This window comes from Lonchura striata, chromosome 16 (genome assembly GCF_050655825.1).
Source record: "Lonchura striata isolate lonStrDom1 chromosome 16, ASM5065582v1, whole genome shotgun sequence".
In the NCBI taxonomy this organism is placed as follows: Eukaryota; Metazoa; Chordata; class Aves; order Passeriformes; family Estrildidae; genus Lonchura; species Lonchura striata.
Window position 1 is genome coordinate 2,002,204 of NC_140718.1, and position 25,270 is coordinate 2,027,473.

At 43.5% G+C, this 25,270-nt stretch overlaps 2 protein-coding genes across 2 annotated transcripts; both read left to right on the forward strand.

Annotated features, from left to right (window-relative positions):
* Positions 1 to 401: 401 nt before the first annotated feature.
* Positions 402 to 2,290, forward strand: LOC146765913 (syncytin-1-like). Its single transcript, XM_085593542.1, has one exon. It carries the CDS (start codon positions 639 to 641, stop codon positions 1,980 to 1,982), a length of 1,344 nt encoding a protein of 447 aa, XP_085449668.1. The 5' UTR covers positions 402 to 638; the 3' UTR covers positions 1,983 to 2,290.
* A 12,481-nt stretch (positions 2,291 to 14,771) lies between these two features.
* LOC146765914 (endogenous retrovirus group K member 113 Gag polyprotein-like) lies at positions 14,772 to 19,450 on the forward strand. Its single transcript, XM_085593543.1, has one exon. It carries the CDS (start codon positions 14,994 to 14,996, stop codon positions 16,335 to 16,337), a length of 1,344 nt encoding a protein of 447 aa, XP_085449669.1. The 5' UTR covers positions 14,772 to 14,993; the 3' UTR covers positions 16,338 to 19,450.
* The last annotated feature ends 5,820 nt before the right edge of the window (positions 19,451 to 25,270 follow it).

Here is a 25,270-nt window from a genome sequence, read left to right on the forward strand (position 1 = left end):
ACCCCTCTGCAAATGGTAGTCAGGTATAGAGATCCAAAACCAGGAATTTGGCAAGGTCCAGCCAAAGTATTATACTGGGGCAGGGGCTATCTGTGTGTTTCTACACCAGCAGGTACTGTGTGGGTCCCAGCTAAGTGGGTGCGGCCCACCAATGACCAGCCTGGAGCAGAGGAGGAGGCAGCGCCTACAGAGGACGATCTCCAGGATCCTGTATGATCTAGAAGAAGAGTTTCAGACTAAGTTCCTGTTTGACTCGCAGAGAGAAGTTGAAGATTGCCTCTTGCCTCATTTAGCTAGAGACTTTGACCGCTTTTGTTCGCTTGCTTGCTTGACTTGCAATAGTTATGACCACCAATCTTGGGTAAAAATATATTGTGGAGGGTGCTCTCATCGTTGGTGGATTCATCAGCCCCACCTTACCTCTGCATTCTGGTGTCTTACCTGTCAGCGCCAGTGGAGCTTTGACTCACCACAGCGCGCTTTAACACAACTAACAGGTCAGCCTATCAGCGAGAGCCTGAGATTAATAGAAAATACAGAAGACCTGGAATTAAGAAGGCTAGCTTGGAGGGTACAGCACTTAGTAAAGAAAATTCTAGGTGTTAAAAGGACAGGGATTATAGATTCCTGTTGTCAGAATGGTATCGGCATCCCCATTCAGTGGCAAGTTGACCCAGAGGAATGGGACACGCAGTGTAGGAGGTTTCGTCGTCGCAGCCGTGCTGCTAAGTGTGCAGGCATACGTCCCACCTCAACCTAAAACAAATGTATGGGTCACAATGGCAAATCTAACAGGGCAAGAGTCCATCTGTCTTGCTTTATCTTCCCCAGGCAATCCGTTCTCCACCTGCCTAGTCGGTCTACCATTGGATACATGGCCATGTCCTACATGTGTTCCAACTTGTGATAATTTAAATTTCAATACTACTGTAGATAATTGGGACAGGTGGGTTCCCTACTTACCGATTGCCCCGGCAGAACCCCAGGAGCTAGAGCTACTGGGGGCAGTTGGCATGGATTGCTGTTTGTACTTTAACTGGACAAGCAAGCAACAGAGAATCAATGGGTCTGCAATTGTCGTTAATTCCACTTTGCCAATTTACAGAAACAGTAGTATCTGGTGTCAGTACACGGCCAAAAAGGTTTTAAAGTCAACAAATAATCCGCTTTCTTTGCCCCGAGGAATATTCTTTATTTGTGGTGACAGAGCTTGGGCTGGCATACCTTCCAAAATAAAGGGAGGCCCTTGTTCGTTAGGAAGATTGTCATTGCTGACACCCAACACATCAATGATATTAGACATGGCTCGGCGTCATCATGGCAGCAGATTGCGACGCAGTGTACATAACTTTGCCAGTAACTGTCAAGATAATGTTAGATTTTGGTCCCCTGAGGCTATTATTGCTGCCTCTTTCCTAGCGCCTGGTGTTGCCTCAGCAGGAGCATTAGCTCAACTCAACAAGCTGGGATGCTGGTTAGCTAAACAGACAAACGCTACATCGAAGGCCCTAAGTGACCTGCTTTTGGACGTAGACTCAGTAAGACATGCCACACTGCAGAATAGGGCAGCTATAGATTTCCTATTGCTAGCCCAAGGTCATGGTTGTGAGGAATTTGAAGGAATGTGCTGCATGAACTTATCTGATCACTCTACATCTATCCATAAGCAAATACGAAAATTGACCGAGCTAACTCAACAGTTGAAGGTGGAGGACGGATTGGGCTTAGAAGGCTGGCTGAAAGGATTGGGGAACGGACCATGGTTGAGGGACATCATCAAATATAACATAATAGTTCTAAGCATAATTGTGATACTTTTGCGTGTTTTGCCCTGTGTGTTTACTTGCTTACAAGGCTTAATGCAGCAGCTTTTGCAAAAAATGCTGAATGCAAACCTTCTTGTACAAAAGGAAAACGGGGGAGATGAAGAGAGCCTGACAGAGGAATGGTTGAACGACAAGGGACATGATACTGTAAAATAATTCCAAATAGGGAGGGCTACGTGACTGCTGCAAAGTTCGCATGGCCCTGAAGAGTAGATGGTGCGCAGAAAGCAGGATATTGAAACTGCTTGGTATGTAGAAGTAGATAGAGAAGAACAAAGAAGTACTGAGCTGTTCTAGCTGCAAGGCCAGCTGGACAGGCATGTATCGATCATAAAGATACTTTTAAGATAATAGTACAAGTCACATAGCAACCAATCATGAGCTCGGCTTTTGCAATATGTATGAGCTAATTAACAAACATATATAAACTGTGTAATCTGTCACAATAAACTGAGACTTGATGATCATGATAGCATGAGTCTTGTCTCCCACGGCATCCCTCCAACACAAGGCTTTTTGTGATGTCACAAAGACATCTCTGTGATGTCACACTGACTCCTCTGTGATTGCACAGATCCTCCTTTGATGTCACAATGACATCTTTCTGATGCCACACTGACACATCTGTGATGTCACACAGCTCTCTGTGATATCACATGGACGTCTCTGTGATGTCACACAGCTCTTCGTGATGTTGCACTGAAATTTCTGTGAGGTCACAGGGCTTTTGCTGATGTCACACAGACATCTCTGCGATGTCACAGAACTTCCTGTTCATCTCTGGGACGTCACACTGATATCTCTGTGATGTCACATTGACCTTGTGAGGTCACACAGCTGTGTATGATGTCACACAGACATCTCTGTGATGTCACACAACCTCCTCTGATGTCACAATGACATCTCTATGATATCACACTGACGCCTCTGTGACGTCACACTTAGATGGCTGTGATGCCACACAGAACCTCTGAGGTCACAAATCTTTATGTGATGTCAAAAGGACATCTATGTGATGTCACTCTGACACCGCTGTGATGTCACATTGACCCTGTAAGGTCACACATCTTTTTGAGGTGCCACACTGACATCTCTGTGATGTCACACATCTCTCTGAGATGTCACATGGACATCCCTGTGATGTTGCAACAATATCTGTGATGTCACACAGACATCTCTGTGATGTCACAGAACTTCCTGTGATGTCCCAGAGCTATCTCTGTGATGTCACACTGACATCTCTGTGAGGTCACATTGACTTTGTTAGGTCACACAGCTGTCTATGACGTCACACGGACATCTCTGTGATGCCACACAACCTCCTCTGACATCACAATGACATCTCTATGATGTCACACTGACACCTCTGTGACGTCACACTTAGATGGCTGTGATGTTGCACAGACCCGGTGGGGTCACAAAGCTTTTCGTGATGTCACAAAGACATCTCTGTGATTTCACTCAGACACCTCTGTGATGTTACAGAGACCCTTCGAAGTCACACAGCTTTTTCTGATGACACAAAGATATCTCTGTGACATCACACCGCTCTCTGTGATGCCGCACTGACAACACTGTGATGTCACACAATTCTATTTGATGTCACACTGACTCCTCTATGGTTGCACAGATCCTCCTTTGATGTTACAATGACATCTCTCTGATGCCACACTGACACATCTGTGACGTCACACAGCTGACAGTGATATCACATGGACATCTCTGTGATGTCGCACAGCCCTTCATGATGTCACATTGACATTTCTGTGAGGTCACAGGGCTTTTAGTGATGTCACACAGACATCTCTGTGATGTCACAGAACTTCCTGTGATGTCACAGAGCTGTCTCTCTGACGTCACAATGACATCTCTGTGAGGTCACATTGACCTTGTGAGGTCACACAGCTGTCTATGATGTCATACGGACATCTCTGTGATGTCCAACAACCTCCTCTGACATCACAGTGACATCTCCATGATGTCACACTGACACCTCTGTGACGTCACACTTAGATGGCTGTGATGTCGCACAGACCCTCTGAGGTCACAAATCTTTTTGTGATGTCACAATGACATCTCTGTGATGTCACAGTGACCCTGTGAGGTCACACATCTTTTTTAGATGCCACACTGACATCTCTGTGATGTCACACAGCTCTCTGAGATGTCACATGGACATCCCTGTGATGTTGCACCAATATCTGTGAAGTCACACAGCCTCCTCCTCTGATCTCACAATTACATCTCTATGATGTCACACTGATGCCTCCAGAACATCACACAGCTCTCTGTGATATCACATGGACTTCCCTGTGATGGTTCACAGCTCTCTGTGATGTCACACTGACTTCTCTGTGAAGTCACACAGCCTCCTCCTCTGATCTCACAATTACATCTCTATGATGTCACACGGATGCCTCCATAACATCACACAGCTCCCTGTGATACCACATGGACGTCTCTGGGATGTCACACAGCTCTCTGTGATGTCACAATGAAATCTCTGTGAAACTACTCAGCTTTTAGGAATGTCACACTTATATCTTTGTGATGTCACCAATAAACTTCTGTGATGTTACACAACTTCCTGTGATGTCACAGAGATATCTCTGTGACGTCACACTGACATCTCTTGAAGAGAGCTTGACAGAGGAATGGTTGTACAACAGGGGACATGATGCTGTAAAATTAATCCAACTAGGGAGGGCTACGTGACTGCTGCAAAGTTCGCATGACCCTGAAGAGTAGATGGTGTGCTGAAAGCAGGATATTGAAACTGCTTGGTATGTAGAAGTAGATAGAGAAGAACAAAGAAGTACTAAGCTGTTCTAGCTGCAAGGCCAGCTGGACAGGCAAGTATCATTCACAAAGATGCTTTTAAGATAATAGTACAAGTCACATAGCAACCAATCATGAGCTCGGCTTTTGCATTATGCATGACCTAATTAACAAACATCTATAAACTGTGTAATCTGTCACAATAAACTGAGACTTGATGATCATGAGAGCATGAGTCTTGTCTCCCGCGGCACCCTCCAACAATCTCTGTTTAGTCTCATTGACCTTGTGAGGTCACACAGCTGTCTATGATGTCACACAGACACCTCTGTGACGTCACACTTCGATGGCTGTGATGTCACACAGGCCCTGTGGGGTCACAAAGCTTTTTGTGATGTCACAAAGACATCTCTGTGATGTCACTCAGACACCTCTGTGATGTTACAGAGACCCTTCAAAGTCACACAGCTTTTTCTGATGACACAAAGATATCTCTGTGACGTCACACCGCTCTCTGTGATGCCGCACTGACAACACTGTGATGTCACACAATTCTATTTGATGTCACACTGACTCCTCTATGGTTGCACAGATCCTCCTTTGATTTTACAATGACATCTCTCTGATGCCACACTGACACATCTGTGACGTCACACAGCTCACAGTGATATCACATGGACATCTCTGTGATGTCGCACAGCCCTTCATGATGTCACATTGACATTTCTGTGAGGTCACAGAGCTTTTAGTGATGTCACACAGACATCTCTGTGATGTCACAGAACTTCCTGTGATGTCACAGAGCTATCTCTGTGATGTCACACTGACATCTCTGTGAGGTCACATTGACTTTGTTAGGTCACACAGCTGTCTATGACATCACACGGACATCTCTGTGATGCCACACAACCTCCTCTGACATCACAGTGACATCTCTATGATGTCACACAGACACCTCTGTGACGTCACACTTAGATGGCTGTGATATCGCACAGACCCTCTGAGGTCACAAATCTTTTTGTGATGTCACAATGATATCTCTGTGATGTCACAGTGACCCTGTGAGGTCACACATCTTTTTTAGATGCCACACTGACATCTCTGTGATGTCACACAGCTCTCTGAGATGTCACATGGACATCCCTGTGATGTTGCACCAATATCTGTGAAGTCACACAGCCTCCTCCTCTGATCTCACAATTACATCTCTATGATGTCACACGGATGCCTCCATAACATCACACAGCTCCCTGTGATACCACATGGACGTCTCTGGGATGTCACACAGCTCTCTGTGATGTCACACTGAAATCTCTGTGAAAGCACTCAGCTTTTAGGAATGTCACACTTATATCTTTGTGATGTCAACAATAAACTTCTGTGATGTTACACAACTTCCTGTGATGTCACAGAGATATCTCTGTGACGTCACACTGACATCTCTTGAAGAGAGCTTGACAGAGGAATGGTTGTACAACAGGGGACACGATGCTGTAAAATTAATCCAACTAGGGAGGGCTACGTGACTGCTGCAAAGTTCGCATGACCCTGAAGAGTAGATGGTGTGCAGAAAGCAGGATATTGAAACTGCTTGGTATGTAGAAGTAGATAGAGAAGAACAAAGAAGTACTAAGCTGTTCTAGCTGCAAGGCCATCTGGACAGGCAAGTATCATTCACAAAGATACTTTTAAGATAATAGTACAAGTCACATAGCAACCAATCATGAGCTCGGCTTTTGCAATATGTATGACCTAATTTACAAACATCTATAAACTGTGTAATCTGTCACAATAAATTGAGACTTGATGATCATGATAGCATGAGTCTTGTCTCCCGCGGCACCCTCCAACAATCTCTGTTTAGTCTCATTGACCTTGTGAGGTCACACAGCTGTCTATGATGTCACTCAGACATCTCCTTGATGTCACAGAACTTCCTGTGATGTCACAGAGCTATCTCTGTGATGTCACAATGACATCTCTGTGAGGTCACATTGACTTTGTGAGGTCACACAGCTGTCTATGATGTCACACGGACATCTCGGTGATGTCAAACAACCTCCTCTGACATCACAGTGACATCTCTATGATGTCACACTGACACCTCTGTGACGTCACACTTCGATGGCTGTGATGTTGCACAGACCCGGTGGGGTCACAAAGCTTTCCGTGATGTCACAAAGACATCTCTGTGATTTCACTCAGACACCTCTGTGATGTTACAGAGGCCCTTCGAAGTCACACAGCTTTTTCTGATGACACAAAGATATCTCTGTGACGTCACACCGCTCTCTGTGATGCCGCACTGACAACACTGCGATGTCACACAATTCTATTTCATGTCACACTGACTCCTCTATGGTTGCACAGATCCTCCTTTGATGTTACAATGACATCTCTCTGATGCCACACTGACACATCTGTGACGTCACACTTAGATGGCTGTGATATCGCACAGACCCTCTGAGGTCACAAATCTTTTTGTGATGTCACAATGACATATCTGTGATGTCACTCAGACACCTCTGTGATGTCACAGTGACCCTGTGAGGTTACACATCTTTTTGAGATGCCACACTGACATCTCTGTGATGTCACACAGCTCTCTGAGATGTCACATGGACATCCCTGTGATGTTGCACCAATATCTGTGAAGTCACACAGCCTCCTCCTCTGATCTCACAATTACATCTCTATGATGTCACACTGATGCCTCCAGAACATCACACAGCTCTCTGTGATATCACATGGACTTCCCTGTGATGGTTCACAGCTCTCTGTGATGTCACACTGACTTCTCTGTGAAGTCACACAGCCTCCTCCTCTGATCTCACAATTACATCTCTATGATGTCACACGGATGCCTCCAGAACGTCACACAGCTCCCTGTGATACCACATGGACGTCTCTGGGATGTCACACAGCTCTCTGTGATGTCACACTGAAATCTCTGTGAAAGCACTCAGCTTTTAGGAATGTCACACTTATATCTTTGTGATGTCACCAATAAACTTCTGTGATGTTACACAACTTCCTGTGATGTCACAGAGATATCTCTGTGACGTCACACTGACATCTCTTGAAGAGAGCTTGACAGAGGAATGGTTGTACAACAGGGGACACGATGCTGTAAAGTTAATCCAACTAGGGAGGGCTACGTGACTGCTGCAAAGTTCGCATGACCCTGAAGAGTAGATGGTGTGCAGAAAGCAGGATATTGAAACTGCTTGGTATGTAGAAGTAGATAGAGAAGAACAAAGAAGTACTAAGCTGTTCTAGCTGCAAGGCCATCTGGACAGGCAAGTATCATTCACAAAGATACTTTTAAGATAATAGTACAAGTCACATAGCAACCAATCATGAGCTCGGCTTTTGCAATATGTATGACCTAATTTACAAACATCTATAAACTGTGTAATCTGTCACAATAAACTGAGACTTGATGATCATGATAGCATGAGTCTTGTCTCCCGCGGCACCCTCCAACAATCTCTGTTTAGTCTCATTGACCTTGTGAGGTCACACAGCTGTCTATGATGTCACTCAGACATCTCCTTGATGTCACAGAACTTCCTGTGATGTCACAGAGCTATCTCTGTGATGTCACAATGACATCTCTGTGAGGTCACATTGACTTTGTGAGGTCACACAGCTGTCTATGATGTCACACGGACATCTCGGTGATGTCAAACAACCTCCTCTGACATCACAGTGACATCTCTATGATGTCACACTGACACCTCTGTGACGTCACACTTCGATGGCTGTGATGTTGCACAGACCCTGTGGGGTCACAAAGCTTTTGGTGATGTCACAAAGACATCTCTGTGATTTCACTCAGACACCTCTGTGATGTTACAGAGGCCCTTCGAAGTCACACAGCTTTTTCTGATGACACAAAGATATCTCTGTGACGTCACACCGCTCTCTGTGATGCCGCACTGACAACACTGTGATGTCACACAATTCTATTTCATGTCACACTGACTCCTCTATGGTTGCACAGATCCTCCTTTGATGTTACAATGACATCTCTCTGATGCCACACTGACACATCTGTGACGTCACACTTAGATGGCTGTGATATCGCACAGACCCTCTGAGGTCACAAATCTTTTTGTGATGTCACAATGACATATCTGTGATGTCACTCAGACACCTCTGTGATATCACAGTGACCCTGTGAGGTTACACATCTTTTTGAGATGCCACACTGACATCTCTGTGATGTCACACAGCTCTCTGAGATGTCACATGGACATCCCTGTGATGTTGCACCAATATCTGTGAAGTCACACAGCCTCCTCCTCTGATCTCACAATTACATCTCTATGATGTCACACTGATGCCTCCAGAACATCACACAGCTCTCTGTGATATCACATGGACTTCCCTGTGATGGTTCACAGCTCTCTGTGATGTCACACTGACTTCTCTGTGAAGTCACACAGCCTCCTCCTCTGATCTCACAATTACATCTCTATGATGTCACACGGATGCCTCCATAACATCACACAGCTCCCTGTGATACCACAGGGACGTCTCTGGGATGTCACACAGCTCTCTGTGATGTCACACTGAAATCTCTGTGAAAGCACTCAGCTTTTAGGAATGTCACACTTATATCTTTGTGATGTCACCAATAAACTTCTGTGATGTTACACAACTTCCTGTGATGTCACAGAGATATCTCTGTGACGTCACACTGACATCTCTTGAAGAGAGCTTGACAGAGGAATGGTTGTACAACAGGGGACATGATGCTGTAAAATTAATCCAACTACGGAGGGCTACGTGACTGCTGCAAAGTTCGCATGACCCTGAAGAGTAGATGGTGTGCAGAAAGCAGGATATTGAAACTGCTTGGTATGTAGAAGTAGATAGAGAAGAACAAAGAAGTACTAAGCTGTTCTAGCTGCAAGGCCAGCTGGACAGGCAAGTATCATTCACAAAGATACTTTTAAGATAATGGTACAAGTCACATAGCAACCAATCATGAGCTCGGCTTTTGCAATATGTATGACCTAATTAACAAACATCTATAAACTGTGTAATCTGTCACAATAAACTCAGACTTGATGATCATGATAGCATGAGTCTTGTCTCCCACGGCAGCCTCCAACAATCTCTGTTTTGTCTCATTGACCTTGTGAGGTCACAGAGCTGTCTATGATGTCACTCAGACATCTCCTTGATGTCATACATCCTCCTCTGATGTCACAATGACATCTCTATGATGTCACACTGACACCTCTGTGACGTCACACTTACATGGCTGTGAGGTTGCACAGACACTGTGGGGTCAGAAATCTTATTGTGATGTCACAAAGACATCTATGTGATGTCAATCTGACACCTCTGTGATGTCACAGTGACCCTGTGAGGTTACACATCTTTTTGAGATGCCACACTGACATCTCTGTGATGTCACACAGCTCTCTGAGATGTCACATGGACATCCCTGTGAGGTTGCACCAATATCTGTGAAGTCACACACCCTCCTCCTCTGATCTCACAATTACATCTCTATGATGTCACACTGATGCCTCCAGAACGTCACACAGCTCTCTGTGATATCACATGGACTTCCCTGTGATGGTTCACAGCTCTCTGTGATGTCACACTGACTTCTCTGTGAAGTCACACAGCCTCCTCCTCTGATCTCACAATTACATCTCTATGTTGTCACACGGATGCCTCCATAACGTCACACAGCTCCCTGTGATACCACATGGACGTCTCTGGGATGTCACACAGCTCTCTGTGATGTCACACTGAAATCTCTGTGAAAGCACTCAGCTTTTAGGAATGTCACACTTATATCTTTGTGATGTCACCAATAAACTTCTGTGATGTTACACAACTTCCTGTGATGTCACAGAGATATCTCTGTGACGTCACACTGACATCTCTTGAAGAGAGCATGACAGAGGAATGGTTGTACAACAGGGGACATGATGCTGTAAAATTAATCCAACTAGGGAGGGCTACGTGACTTCTGCAAAGTTCGCATGAACCTGAAGAGTAGATGGTGTGCAGAAAGCAGGATATTGAAACTGCTTGGTATGTAGAAGTAGATAGAGAAGAACAAAGAAGTACTAAGCCGTTCTAGCTGCAAGGCCAGCTGGACAGGCAAGTATCATTCACAAAGATACTTTTAAGATAATGGTTCAAGTCACATTGCAACCACTCATGAGCTCGGCTTTTGCAATATGTATGACCTAATTAACAAACATATATAAACTGTGTAATCTGTCACAATAAACTGAGATTTGATGATCATGATATCATGAGTCTTGTCTCCCGCGGCAGCCTCCAACAATCTCTGTTTTGTCTCATTGACCTTGTGAGGTCACACAGCTGTCTATGATGTTACACAGACATCTCTGTGATGCCACACAACCTCCTCTGACATCACAGTGACATCTCTATGATGTCACACTGACACCTCTGTGACGTCACACTTACATGGCTGTGATGTTGCACAGACACTGTGGTGTCAGAAATCTTATTGTGATGTCACAAAGACATCTATGTGATGTCACTCTGACACCTCTGTGATGTCACAGTGACCCTGTGAGGTCACACATCTTTTTGAGATGCCACACTGACATCTCTGTGATGCCACACCGCTCTCTGAGATGTCACATGGACATCCCTGTGATGTTGCACCAAGATCTGTGAAGTCACACAGCCTCCTCCTCTGATCTCACGATTACATCTCTATGATGTCACACTGATGCCTCCAGAACGTCACACAGCTCTCTGTGATATCACATGGACTTCCCTGTGATGGTTCACAGCTCTCTGTGATGTCACACTGACTTCTCTGTGAAGTCACACAGCCTCCTCCTCTGATCTCACAATTACATCTCTATGATGTCACATGGATGCCTCCATAACGTCACACAGCTCCCTGTGATACCACATGGACGTCTCTGGGATGTCACACAGCTCTCTGTGATGTCACACTGAAATCTCTGTGAAAGCACTCAGCTTTTAGGAATGTCACACTTATATCTTTGTGATGTCACCAATAAACTTCTGTGATGTTACACAACTTCCTGTGATGTCACAGAGATATCTCTGAGACGTCACACTGACATCTCTTGAAGAGAGCTTGACAGAGGAATGGTTTTACAACAGGGGACACGATGCTGTAAAATTAATCCAACTAGGGAAAGCTACGTGACTGCTGCAAAGTTCGCATGACCCTGAAGAGTAGATGGTGTGCAGAAAGCAGGATATTGAAACTGCTTGGTATGTAGAAGTAGATAGAGAAGAACAAAGAAGTACTAAGCTGTTCTAGCTGCAAGGCCAGCTGGACAGGCAAGTATCATTCACAAAGATACTTTTAAGATAATGGTAAAAGTCACATAGCAACCAGTCATGAGCTCAGCTTTTGCAATATGTACGACCTAATTAACAAACATCTATAAACTGTGTAATCTGTCACAATAAACTGAGACTTGATGATCATGAGAGCATGAGTCTTGTCTCCCGCGGCACCCTCCAACAATCTCTGTTTTGTCTCATTGACCTTGTGAGGTCACACAGCTGTCTATGATGTCACTCAGACATCTCCTTGATGTCATACATCCTCCTCTGATGTCACAATGACATCTCTATGATGTCACACAGACACCTCTGTGACGTCACACTTCGATGGCTGTGATGTCGCACAGACCCTGTGGGGTCACAAAGCTTTTGGTGATGTCACAAAGACATCTCTGTGATGTCACTCAGACACCTCTGTGATGTTACAGAGACCCTTCGAAGTCACACAGCTTTTTCTGATGACACAAAGATATCTCTGTGACGTCACACCGCTCTCTGTGATGCCGCACTGACAACACTGTGATGTCACACAATTCTATTTGATGTCACACTGACTCCTCTATGGTTGCACAGATCCTCCTTTGATGTTACAATGACATCTCTCTGATGCCACACTGACACATCTGTGACGTCACACAGCTCACAGTGATATCACATGGACATCTCTGTGATGTCGCACAGCCCTTCATGATGTCACATTGACATTTCTGTGAGGTCACAGGGCTTTTAGTGATGTCACACAGACATCTCTGTGATGTCACAGAACTTCCTGTGATGTCCCAGAGCTATCTCTCTGACGTCACACTGACATCTCTGTGAGGACACATTGACCTCGTGAGGTCACACAGCTGTCTATGATGTCACACAGACATCTCTGTGATGCCACACATCCTCCTCTGACATCACAGTGACATCTCTATGATGTCACACTGACACCTCTGTGGCGTCACACTTAGATGGCTGTGATGTCGCACAGACCCTCTGAGGTCACAAATCTTTTTGTGATGTCACAACTACATCTCTGTGATGTCACTCTGACACATCTGTGATGTCACAGTGACCCTGTGAGGTCACACATCCTTTTGAGATGCCACACTGACATCTCTGTGATGTCACACAGCTCTCTGAGATGTCACATGGACATCCCTGTGATGTTGCACCAATATCTGTGAAGTCACACAGCCTCCTCCTCTGATCTCACAATTACATCTCTATGATGTCACACTGATGCCTCCAGAACGTCACACAGCTCTCTGTGATATCACATGGACTTCCCTGTGATGGTTCACAGCTCTCTGTGATGTCACACTGACTTCTCTGTGAAGTCACACAGCCTCCTCCTCTGATCTCACAATTACATCTCTATGATGTCACACGGATGCCTCCATAACGTCACACAGCTCCCTGTGATACCACATGGACGTCTCTGGGATGTCACACAGCTCTCTGTGATGTCACACTGAAATCTCTGTGAAAGCACTCAGCTTTTAGGAATGTCACACTTATATCTTTGTGATGTCACCAATAAACTTCTGTGATGTTAGACAACTTCCTGTGATGTCACAGAGATATCTCTGTGACGTCACACTGACATCTCTTGAAGAGAGCTTGACAGAGGAATGGTTGTACAACAGGGGACATGATGCTGTAAAATTAATCCAACTAGGGAGGGCTACGTGACTGCTGCAAAGTTCGCATGACCCTGAAGAGTAGATGGTGTGCAGAAAGCAGGATATTGAAACTGCTTGGTATGTAGAAGTAGATAGAGAAGAACAAAGAAGTACTAAGCTGTTCTAGCTGCAAGGCCAGCTGGACAGGCAAGTATCATTCACAAAGATACTTTTAAGATAATGGTACAAGTCACATAGCAACCAATCATGAGCTCGGCTTTTGCAATATGTATGACCTAATTAACAAACATCTATAAACTGTGTAATCTGTCACAATAAACTGAGACTTGATGATCATGATAGCATGAGTCTTGTCTCCCGCGGCAGCCTCCAACAATCCCTGTTTTGTCTCATTGACCTTGTGAGGTCACACAGCTGTCTATGATGTCACACAGACATCTCTGTGATGCCACACAACCTCCTCTGACATCACAGTGACATCTCTATGATGTCACACTGACACCTCTGTATGGAGATTTTTGTGGAAGAATGGCTTCGTGAGAAAGGACATGACTACGTGCAGTTAGTGAAGCAGTAGCTGAAAATTGCACAGTGCAGCAATAGCAGATGTAGCAATAATATCTTATGTCCTTGGCTAAGCTGGTTCTCAACAGTAGAATTTTCAGCAAAAAGATAAATGTCAGGGAAAACAAAGCAAGCTTAGAAAGCTCCAAAGGCGGGGTTGACCTGTTTTTCATACACCAATGATGAGCTTAAATTTTGCAATATGCATGAGCTTCATTATAACGGGTATAACTATACATGTGTGCTTGAAATAAACTGAGACTTGTTGACATTATAGAATGGACTTGTCTCCCGTCATTTTTTCCACAAAATGGTGACCCGATCGACGTGATAGGCGCCACGGTGGAGTGACGAAAAAGGGTTCGGGTCCTGATGCAGCCAGGACGGCAAAAGTGCTGAATTGAAATAGAGTGCACCGTGCCCCAGGTGACTGCACAGGCAAGCCTGGCCGATACGTGCTGACGACGACCTCGGAGGGCTGCAACAGCGCTGACAATATAGGTATGGAGAGGCAAGCAGCATATGATTTATTTACTGCATTCTTGCAGAAAAGGCAGATTAAAGGCATTGATTTGCAAAAAGATCTGCCAGGGCTATTAACATATGGGTATTCTAAGGGGTTCTTTGTAAACCCTCATACAGTACATGAGTTGTCTGAGTGGCGTAAGTTTGGGGATAAACTATGGGAGGAAGTTTTAGATGATGATAAGACAGCTAAAAGTTGGGAAAGTGGTGGAAGGTAGTTCACAATGAATTATTACAACATCAGGCAGAAAAGAAAGCTGCCAAGCAGAGAACTTCAGCAATAGAGAAAAATAGAGGTTTTAACGGGGAGGATTGGTTGCCTGGTGTTTCCATGCCACCTGCTGTATCTACAGTGGAGTTACCTCCCTTGCGACCTGTGCCTGAGGATACGGAAACAGAGTTGCGTTGTGAGCCCACGGCTCTTCCAGCCCCCTCAGAACAGAAATCGACAGTTCGTCAAAGTTTGTCTGCCAGTAAACCGACCCCTAGGGCAGAGTCTGACCTAACGGAGGCTCTGGCCAGGGAACGGAGGGAAGTTTGGGCGACTTTGGCAAGAGAGGAGCTGGACAAAGGAGATGGGCAGGCTTTGGAACTAGCAACAGAACTGGTTTGTCCTGTAATTTTTCAGCAGCAGGCAGGCGGAGGGTTAACAGCTCAGATTACACCGTTAGATTGGAAGTTGTTGTCACAGTTGCGAGCTACAGTGAGTCAATTTGGAGTTACTAGTGAACCGGCTAGGCAGATATTGGATTATGTTTGGAGTACTAATATATTGCTACCAGGAGATTGTAGAAGTCTTGCTAAGCTTATTTTCTCGCCACATCAGAGGCTTTTGTTTGGTGCACATTGGCAGGCAGAAGTTAATGAAGCTGTAGCTATACAAAGACAGCCTGGAGATCCTCTTCATGGAGTAACTATGGATGAATTGATGGGCTTAGGACCATATTTTCGCACTGAGGCACAAGCTATGCTAGGACCTGAGAAGTGTCGAGAGGCAATGCGACTAGCTCGAAGGGCTATAGATAAGGTGAAAGACCCGGGAGGTTTGCCAGCGTATATGGGAATTAAACAAGGAAGGGATGAGACTTTTGGAGCATTTATTGATAAGGCAGCGGCAGCAATAGAGAGAGCTGGAGTGCCTGAGTTTATGCGTGGATCATTGTTGAAGCAGTGTGCTTTGCAAAATTGTAATGCTTCTACAAGAAGTGTGTTAAACACATTAGGAGCTAATTGGACTATAGAAGATGCATTAGAGAGGATGGCTACTATACCAACGGGGCAGCAGGCATTTTTAGTTGAGGCTATTAAAGAGCTGGGGGAGGGATTAAAAGAGCAGGCAAAAGCTTCACAGACACAAGTGTTAGCTGCTCTTGCACCCCTCCAAGCGTCAGTAGCAACCCAGGGAAATGTTTACGGCAGTCGTATGAGATGTTTCCGATGTGGAGGGACAGGACACGTTCGGCGAGAATGCTCTGCTGCTGGAATATGGTGTCCTAAATGCAAATCGGATACTCATAACATTGCTGCCTGTAAGAGGAGACCGGGAAACGCCCGAAACAGCGCGAACAAGAGCAGCCGCGCTCCGACACAAATAGCTGCTCCAGCCTTTCCAACAGCGACACCTTGCGTCCAGCCACAAGAGGGAGCCTCGGGATGGACTTGGCAGCCGCAGTAGAAGTGACTTTAATGACACCACAGCCGCAGAAGATCCCCACTGGAGTAAATGGACCTGTTATAATCGAGGGCAGGACGATGGGAGCTTTGTTATTGGGAAGATCATCGGCCTCTATGCTTGGATTATTTGTGCTGCCTGGTGTCATTGATGCAGACTATACTGGTGAAATTATGATTATGGTTCATACTCCATTTCCTCCTATTCGGATTAATAAAGGACAAAGGATTGCTCAATTGGTTCCTCTGGAGCAAGTTACTAAGGCTGTATCCTCACGGAAAAGCCGTGGAGGAGATGGATTTGGATCTACAGGAGGTTTGACTCTATTAACTTTGGATCTGAATGACAGACCTGTTAGAGGGAAAATGCCGCGGGAGACAAGACTCATGATATCATGATCATCAAGTCTCAGTTTATTGTAACAGATTTCACAGTTTATATATGTTCATTAATTAGCTCATACATATTGCAAAAGCCAAGCTCATGATTGGTTGCTATGTGACTTGTACTATTATCTTAAAAGTATCTTTATGATCGATACATGCCTGTCCGGCTGGCCTTGCAGTTAGAACAGCTTAGTACCCCTTTGTTCTTCTCTATCTACTTCTACATACCAAGCAGTTTCAATATCCTGCTTTCTGCACATCATCTATTCTTCAGGGCCATGCGAACTTTGCAGCAGTCACGTAGCCCTCCCCATTTGGATTAAATTTACAGTAACATGTCCCTTGTCGTTCAACCATTCCTCTCTCAGGCTCTCTTCATCTCCCCCGTTTTCCTTTTGTACAAGAAGGTGTGCATTCAGCATTTTCTGCAAAAGCTGCTGCATCAAGCCTTGCAAGCAAGTAAACACACAGGGCAAAACAAACAAAAGTATCACAATTATGCTTAGAACTATTATGCTGTATTTGATAATGTCTCTTAACTATGGTCCGATCCCCAATCCTTTTAGCTATCTTTTTAAACCTAATCTATCCTCTACCTTTAACTGTTGAGTTAGCTCGGTCAATTTTCGTATTTGCTTATGGATAGATGTAGCGTGATCAGATAAGTTCATACAGCACATTCCTTCAAATTCTTCACAACTATGACCTTGGGCTAGAAGAAGTAAATTAGTGGCAGCTGCTCTGTTTTGCAGAACTGCATGACAGATACTACCTATATTTGTGGCAAGCTCACTTAACATTTTAGATGAAATATTAATTTATTTTTCTGTCCAGTAGGCTAGGATTTTCAATTGTATGAGAGCTTGCACTGAAGCAACTCGTGGGGTGAAAAATGAGGTTAGTATTACAGAAGTGCACCCCACTTCATATTTCTCATGGTTTTGATTGTTCTGTTTAACATGAAAGGAACAAACTTAATTCTAAATACAAACTATATTTATGATAAACTTAATGTTATGCTTTTGATTATCTAATTGATTGTCCCTCTTTTTCTTTTGCCATTGAAAAGCAATGGTAAAATGAACAGAAAAATCACAGGCATTACTAAAACTCATCAAAACTTAGTAAAAAAAGTCTATAACATAATTAAAAACACACTTATGAAAAAACCCAAAGTCTACAATCTTCTGTGGGTGAAACACAAATCTTTGCACAATCCACTTTTGCTGTGCATCCTCTGATTTACTTGTGGAGAGATTAGTGTTCTCTTGAAATTGATAAGTTTAACATTCTTCAATGAAATCTATCCAGATTCTGCACCTGCTAAAACACAAACAAACTCAACACTCCCCACAGGGACTGGAGGGTCCTCTCTCAATTCTGTTTCCTAAAATTTGCATGAAGGAATGGAAATATCAACATCTTGATAATAAACATGAAAAAACATCAAGAACAAAACAATGCATATAGTAAAGAAACTAACAACAAATAAAAATCAATCAGATAATACACAATTAATATTACATATAAAATCACAGTTACCAAGTGCTACACTATCAAATTGTCATCCCAGAGTCTGCAGCAGCTGATAAACCTTAAAACAACAGAGATCTGGATAAAACATGTCCGGATCATGTTTCTCCAAAACTCTTTTTGAGGCTCAGCTGCCTTATATGGTCAAATTGTCAAGCCAAAAGGACTTGAATACTTTTTGATGCAGAAAACACCTGGGTCAATCACACCATCCACGTAGAGCCAGAGCTTGGCCAGAGCTCAAACTCTAATTGGAGGATATGTTTTAACACATTATAAAACAAAAGTCCTAGAAATAACAGTTATAAGTAAAAAACCTTATTATTAAAACTTTATCAAACTATCAAATAATTGAACCTGTCTAAAATCTCTTTCAAGACAAAAATTCTCTAAATACAACAAACCCTTTCTTCAGAAATCTGAAAATTTGAAGTCTGAAATCTTGAACTAAAATTTGGACAATGAATTTTTAAAGGAAGATGAATTGCAGCTGCATAAAAGATTGGATAAAGAAAACACATGAGTAGTTAAAAAATCAAAAACACAGGATCCTGAAAAAATATCTTGTAATCAATCACCTAAAGAGACAATAAAACATATGAAAACTGACTGTAAATACTATAACAACACCTTAATACCTTAATAATAATTCTTATCACAAAAATCAGACAACTCACATTTTATGATCAAACTATTAACAAGAAATGTTTAAAATAGTTTAAGACAATCCTTTTAAAGCACTCATATAACTTTAGTAACAATCACTACTTATCATTACTTACAAAAACTTAACAATCACTATTTATCGTATTATCTATAAAACTTAAAAATCATTATTACTTATATTATTATCTATAAAAACCCAAAGACGGAGATTACAAACTCAATACTAAAATTCCATCAGATGACATTTTCTCAACTCTTTGTTTTCAGAGACATTTTTGGTAATTAAATCATTACTAAAATTTCTATCTTTATACAGTGATTTTTATCTATATCATATTTGAAATAACATTGATTCACATAATGTTCATCCTTCTTGGTATCTTGGAAAACACTCGGTACTGCTGTATTTTTTCATTACGTCTTCTGACTCTTGTAAGAAATTGGGAAGATGCTGTTGAAATTTTTGCTGTAGTGTTGCGATCCCGCCATCGGTGGCGCTGCTGCTCTCGGCGTTGTCGCTGCCATGGCAACCAGGACTGTGCCACCATCTCCGCCGCCATTGCTGGGCGCTGCGGGGAGATGAGGGGCGGCGCCGCCTCGCTCCCGTCCTTGTTGTGTCACCTTGTGGATGGGAGAAGAGACACCCCCGCCACGGCCGCGCCCCGCCTGCTCCGACTCCAGCGCAGCTGAGCCCCAGGAACGCCCCTCTCCCCCCTTGCGCTGTTGCTCGGCAGCAAGGAGCCTTCCGTCTCTCGGCTGATGTCCGCTCCGCCCCGGGCTCACCTCCGGCTCGGTGCTGGCCGGCCCCGCTCTGTCTGGCCCCGTGCCTGCTCCGTTCTACCTGATTCCCGTTCACAAAAAGTGAATTTGGGATCCCAGTCCCGTTGCATAAAGCAATTTGGATCTCAATTTCCAGCACCTCAATGCTACTAGTGTCTATGGGAGGTACAGGCATTTCAGAAGCAGAGATGGGAATGGGAAAATTTGTGAGAACCGGAGGGTTTGGTTCACTGGAGAGAAGCGAGGGTTTACATTCCTTATTTTTCTCCAGAGCTGTCCGTATCACTTCCACCGCCCTCTTTTCTGCCTGACACATTAACAATTCGTTATCAACCACTCTCCAAAGTTTACTCATTTTCTTGCCCGGTTTATCCTCATCTAACACTAATTCCCACAACTTATCCCTATATCTTCTCCATTCTGAAAGTTTATGAACACTATGGGGGTTAACGAAAAAGCCGTAAGACTCAGCATGATGCAATAGCGAAGGGAGATCCTTATCTAAGTCAATCCCCCTAATCTGCCTTTTTATAAGAGAAGCACTAAATAAATCATATGCTGCTTGCCTTTCCATGATTACGTTGGTAACGTTGCTGGCTCCTTCAGGCTTCGGCAGCACGTATCGGCTGAGCCCGCTTCTACGGTCACTCAGGGCGCGGAGCAGAGCGTTTCGCCTCTTCTCTTTATTTTCGCCGTCCTTCCAGCTGCAGGACCCGAACCCCAACGCAGCACCTCTCTCGCCTTAGGCTCGGATAAGATCCCTGCTTTCGGGCGCCAGTTGTTAGAGGGAATGCCGCGGGAGACAAGACTCATGATATCATGATCATCAAGTCTCAGTTTATTGTAACAGATTTCACAGTTTATATATGTTCGTTAATTAGCTCATACATATTGCAAAAGCCAAGCTCATGATTGGTTGCTATGTGACTTGTACTATTATCTTAAAAGTATCTTTATGATCGATACATGCCTGTCCGGCTGGCCTTGAAGTTAGAACAGCTTAGTACCCCCTTTGTTCTTCTCTATCTACTTCTACATACCAAGCAGTTTCAATATCCTGCTTTCTGCACACCATCTATTCTTCAGGGCCATGCGAACTTTGCAGCAGTCACGTAGCCCTCCCCATTTGGATTAATTTTACAGTATCATGTCCCTTGTCGTTCAACCATTCCTCTGTCAGGCTCTCTTCACAGACCAAGAAAAGAGGTTTTGTTGGAATATAAGGGACAAAAATGTATGCTTACAGGTTTGCTGGACACGGGTGCTGATTCAAGTATTATTGCACCACAGTGTTGGCCTGCACATTGGCCTTTACAGCCAGCTGCTACAGCAGTAACAGGAGTTGGAGGTTTAACTCTTGCAAGTCGCTCGCCATCTCTTACTGTCTCAATAGATGGTAAAATCACAAAGGCAATATTTTCTGTTGTTCAGTTACCACCTACGGTGCAATGCCTAATTGGGCGAGACATTTTGGCACAGCTAGGGGTTGTCCTGACAAATGAGCACCCTTTGGGATAATAGCCATTGCTTGGACTTTCCCGATTCCCATAATTTGGAAAAGTGATGAGCCTATATGGGTAAAGCAATGGCCTTTAAAAAGGGAAAGTCTGCAACATGCTCATGCCTTAGTCACTGAACAATATCAACAAGGGCATCTGAAATTATCTACAAGTCCTTGGAATACCCCTATCTTTGTGATAAAGAAAAAGTCAGGAAAATATCGCTTGCTACATGACTTGCGGGAGGTTAATAAACAGATGGAGCCAATGGGTGCACTACAGCCAGGTCTGCCTAATCCAGCAACGTTACCTGAAGGATGGCCTCTATTGATAATAGATCTCAAAGATTGCTTTTTCACAATAGCTTTGCATGACAGGGATACAAAGCGTTTTGCATTTACCTTGCCAGCTCTGAACAGAGAAGGTCCAGATCAAAGATTTGAATGGACGGTTTTGCCTCAGGGTATGCGTAACAGCCCTACTTTGTGTCAACTTTACGTAGATTCTGCATTACAACCATTGAGGCAACAGTGGCCACAAGCTATCATTTATCACTATATGGATGATATTTTGATTGCTCAGCCTAAGTCATTTACAAGTCAACAGGTTAAGCATGTACAAAACTTGCTGGGACTTTTTAAGCTTGTTGTGGCCCCAGAGAAAATACAGTTAACTTCTCCTTGGAAATACTTGGGATGGACATTGTCTCAAAGTTTGGTAACACCTCAGAAATTAGAACTGAAAACACAGATTGTTACTTTAAATGATGCTCAGAAATTACTAGGTGGTTTACAATGGCTTAAACCTATAGTGGGCCTTCCAAATGAACTGTTGGATTCTCTTAGACCCTTATTGAAGGGCACGGACCCAACAGCACCAGTGACCCTTAATCCTCAGCAGAAAAGAACTCTTCAGCAAATTACAGACTGTGTGGTTCAGGGTCGTGTACATCGGCGAATACTGGGAATCCCGCTTAATCTCACTATATGGTGTGGTGAAAAACATTTGCTGGGAGCTTTAACACAGCTAGAAACAAAAACGGGGGAGATAAGGGTGTTGGAATGGCTATCCCCTCCACTTCAGCAAACAAAAACTTTAATTCAAAAAATTGAACTGTTAGCAGCTTTGATAAAACGGGGTCGTGAGAGAATTTTGCAGGTTGATGGGCGAGAGCCTGAACTAATACAGATTCCTATGAAAAAGGACTCTTTACAATGGTATTTGGTCAATAGTGAAGAATTGCAAGAAGCTCTGCTAGGAATAGGAGGTGCTGTCATAACTGAAAGTATTAAAAATCCTCCATTACAGTGGATTGGAAAATTGAGTTGGATGGTTCGGCCACAGCGAGAAAAGGAGCCGATTCCTGGTGCAATAACGGCATACACAGATGCAGGGAAGAGGTCAAGAACAGCAGCAATTACGTGGCAGGAGCAGGGAGTCTGGAATCATGAAATTCTTACTGCAAATGATTCAGATACCCTTCAGACCTTGGAGTTAGCAGCTGTGGTATGGGCTCTAACAGTCCTGAAGGGGCCTTTGAATATTGTTACAGATTCCTTGTATGTAGTTGGTGTAGTGGAAAGAATAGAGGATGCTGCTATCAAGGAAGTACGAAATCAGAGACTATTTGAACTGTTCATACAACTTCAAAAAGCAGTAAAAATCCGAGAACATCCTTATGCTATCATTCATATAAGAAGTCACAAATGGGAAATTGGTTTAGGAGAGGGTAATGCTCGGGCAGATAAGCTCGTCACAGTTACTCAAACTTCTCCTTTATCAAGGCAAATGCTTGCTAGGGAGGCACATTCTATGTTTCATCAGAACGCAAAAGGGTTACAACGGGAGTTTGGAATATCCCATGCAGATGCCACTGCTATAGTGAGAGCTTGTCCTACCTGTAGTCATCATAATGGGGGTCATGGCATGGGATGGGGAGTTAACCCACGAGGTCTTTCATCTAATGAACTCTGGCAGATGGATGTTACTCATGTAAATAGTTTTGGTCGCTTGAAATATGTTCATGTTACTATAGATACATATAGTAAATACATCTGGGCAACAGCTCAAGCTGGAGAAAAAGCATTACATGTTATAAGGCATTTGTGTAGTTGTTTTGCAGTAATGGGAGTGCCAAAGCAGATTAAGACAGACAATGGTCCTGCATACATTGGTGGCAGGGTGAATAGATTTTTAATATCATGGGGAATTAAGCACATTACAGGAATAGCACATTCTCCCACTGGACAAGCAATTGTAGAAAGGGCAAATGGAACTTTGAAGAGATATCTGGAAAAACATAGAGAGATTGGAGATGTTCAGGAAAGATTAATGAAAGTGCTCTTTGTTCTTAAACATTTGTGTGTATTTGGGGATTCAGAGGCACCACCTGCAATGGTACATTATGGACAAAAAGAAATGAGAAAAAAGGGCAAAGAAGTATGGGTCAGGTATAGGGACCCTAAAACAGGTATTTGGCAGAACCCAGCAAAGGTCCTATATTGGGGAAGGGGATATCTTTGTGTTTCCACCCCTACAGGTTCACTCTGGGTGCCAGCGAAATGGACTAAACCAGCTCTGGATGAGTCGTCTCTTAGCTCGCCTGACGGATCAGGACCAGAGGAGAATTGAAGAAAAGCTGATTCGCACAGTGGGACCTATTCTTCAAGAGATAAGAGGACTTTCCCCAGTGACTGATCAATTTTTGCCTTCAGAGTTAACTTTTACAGCAATTGTTACAGCTATTGAGGCTTTACAAACTGTTCATATTCCAGGACCAAAGAATCCTGAGTGTCTTAGTTGTGGGAATTTTAATTGTAACAGTTGGATTGCTTTTGTTTGTGGGGGTTGTGGAAAAACATACTGGGAAGATCAAGTATTTTTAAAACGACATTTTTGGTGTAAACATTGTGACTTTCAAAAACGAGGAGATTCTTGGCAGAGAGATTTAATACGAGACACAGGCTTAGGAGTTGCTATAGCTTTACAGTTATTTGAAGCACCAGAACAAAAGATATTAGCTTTTTATAGGTGGGAAGCAGAACACGCTTGTGATAGATTAATTAAGCAAGCAAATTCAAAAGTTTTACCAACAAGGTGTCAAAAGCAAGTGAAGGTATCTATAAGATCTTATTTAGGAAAACCAGTAGTAGGAAATCCAGACATAGAATTAGATAAGCTTATTAAATATGTGCAGACATTAAAATTAAAATCCAAGCAGAAGAAATCATGAGAGCGATAAGGTGGATAATCTATTTTGTTCTTTTGACTAATCTTTGTCATGGACTAATAGAATTTAATCAGCCCAGAGAAAATATTTGGGTAACCTTGGCTAACATGACTAATCAAAGTTCACTATGCCTTAGCTTGGGAGGAGTGACAAATCCATTTTGTACCTGCCTAACAGGTGTTCCTGTCTGGAGACCAGAGGAATTTTGTGGGTTGATAAGGAATCAGACGCTTTGCAAGAATTTTGCAAAGGTGAAAGGGCCAGACAAGAATATTGGTTATACAGAAGCTCAAAGAGATGGCTATAGGCAATGTTTGTTGATACTGTCACTTAAAGAAACATTGCAATCTCCACCAGAGGAATTAGATCTCTTTGGAAGTGCTAATGCTAGTTTAGGGAATGTTTCAACAGGAGGATGGTTTAGTTTTGTTCCATTGAATTTGCAGAGTGTAAATAACCCAAGAAACAAATGGGCTTCTCTAGACTCTTCACTGGATTCAGGTAGGGTAGCATCACAGTTATATTCCAACTGTGATGGTTCCAAGATAATCAAACCCTTAAGGTTGCCAAAGGGTGTGTTTTTGATTTGTGGAGATAGAGCTTGGAATGGAATTCCGGTAAAACCACAAGGGGGACCCTGTTACCTAGGAAAACTAGCACTGTTCCATCCTAATATATCATTGCTAATGCAATGGGACAGGCTAGGGAAGACAAGGAAGAGGCGTGATGTGCATGACTTAAAATGTGATCAGGTTGGACAACCTCAATTTTGGAGTACTTTAAAACAGGTAATAGTGGCAACCCTGTTACCAGGAGGAGTTGCCAAAAAGGCTATGGTGTTAG

Coding starts and splice junctions, on each gene's coding strand:
- LOC146765913 (XM_085593542.1), top strand. CDS start 639: ATGGTATCGGCATCCCCATTCAGTGGCAAGTTGACCCAGAGGAATGGG.
- LOC146765914 (XM_085593543.1), top strand. CDS start 14,994: ATGCCACCTGCTGTATCTACAGTGGAGTTACCTCCCTTGCGACCTGTG.